The sequence below is a fragment of the Ailuropoda melanoleuca genome, chromosome 15 (assembly GCF_002007445.2).
Source record: "Ailuropoda melanoleuca isolate Jingjing chromosome 15, ASM200744v2, whole genome shotgun sequence".
Taxonomy (NCBI): domain Eukaryota; kingdom Metazoa; phylum Chordata; class Mammalia; order Carnivora; family Ursidae; genus Ailuropoda; species Ailuropoda melanoleuca.
The window spans coordinates 21,236,960-21,237,816 of record NC_048232.1 but is presented as its reverse complement, the minus strand read 5'-3'; the positions used below and the strand labels follow the sequence as shown (position 1 = coordinate 21,237,816).

The following is an 857-nucleotide window of genomic DNA, read 5'->3' as shown; positions in this document are numbered from 1 at the left end:
TTGGGGCGCGGGCGGGAGAGCGCTGCGGTGCGGCGGCTTGCGCGGGCAAAGCGTTCCTGGCAGCTGCGGGTGAGGAGGCGGAGGCCGCCGGGCGCTCCCCACTCTTCAGCCGCGGGTTTCGGCGCTGCGCCATGCTGCGTTGCTGCTGCGGATGGTGGCGGGATGGGCGCTGCCTGGGGAAGCTACGCTGCTTTGATAGCGTGTGTTCCGAAGGAGGCTTCCGGGCTTGGTATGGAAGACGGAGCGATGTCTTAAAACCTGCGTGCCCTCTGCAGGGCCCTGTTACCCCTGCCGTCTTTTGATTCAGGTCTTTGGATTAAAATGTTAAAGTAGCGTGACTGCTCGCGTCCTCCCCGGGACCTTGCTACCCTACTCAACCGAAAGCAACTTTTCTGCACCCCTATCCCATGTCGACTGGCAAATGCATGACTTGGGTGAAGGAAGCCCTTCAAACAGCCATTCGAAATACCAACTGCCTAACACCTCGGGTCTTTGGAAGATGGGTGCGGCTGCTAACCATAGGTCGGAATCCGGTGATGTACACCGAGGCCGAGTAGAATAATGAAGAGTTTTGCCCAGTTGTGTTCGTTGTACCCTTTCCGTAAAGAAAAGCCAAAGTAGTCATGTGATCAACCATGTACTGACTTTATAGTAGCGGGCGGCTTTTGCTCTATTCTGAGCTTTGATCACGTGCAAGTAACAGGCCCTAAATGTTCCAATTGAACCAGGAAACTATCCCACCGTTTTAAGAAAGGGGGAAATAGCTGTAGGTTATGGTGTACGTTCCCCTCCCCCAAACCTTCCGTTGACATGTAAATTCCTTGAATGAAAATACTTTGTCCTGTTTGCTGTTATGG

The 857-nt window shown here is 54.0% G+C and overlaps 1 protein-coding gene across 1 annotated transcript in view; it reads right to left on the bottom strand.

The window, feature by feature from the left end:
• Positions 1-133, bottom strand: part of OTUD1 (OTU deubiquitinase 1) — a 3,736-nt gene extending 3,603 nt beyond the window's left edge. Inside the window, exon 1 of the mRNA XM_034644364.1 lies at positions 14-133. Coding sequence (XP_034500255.1) covers positions 14-133 — 120 coding nt within the window. The remainder of the gene's footprint in view (positions 1-13) is intronic.
• Between the last annotated feature and the right edge of the window lie 724 nt (positions 134-857).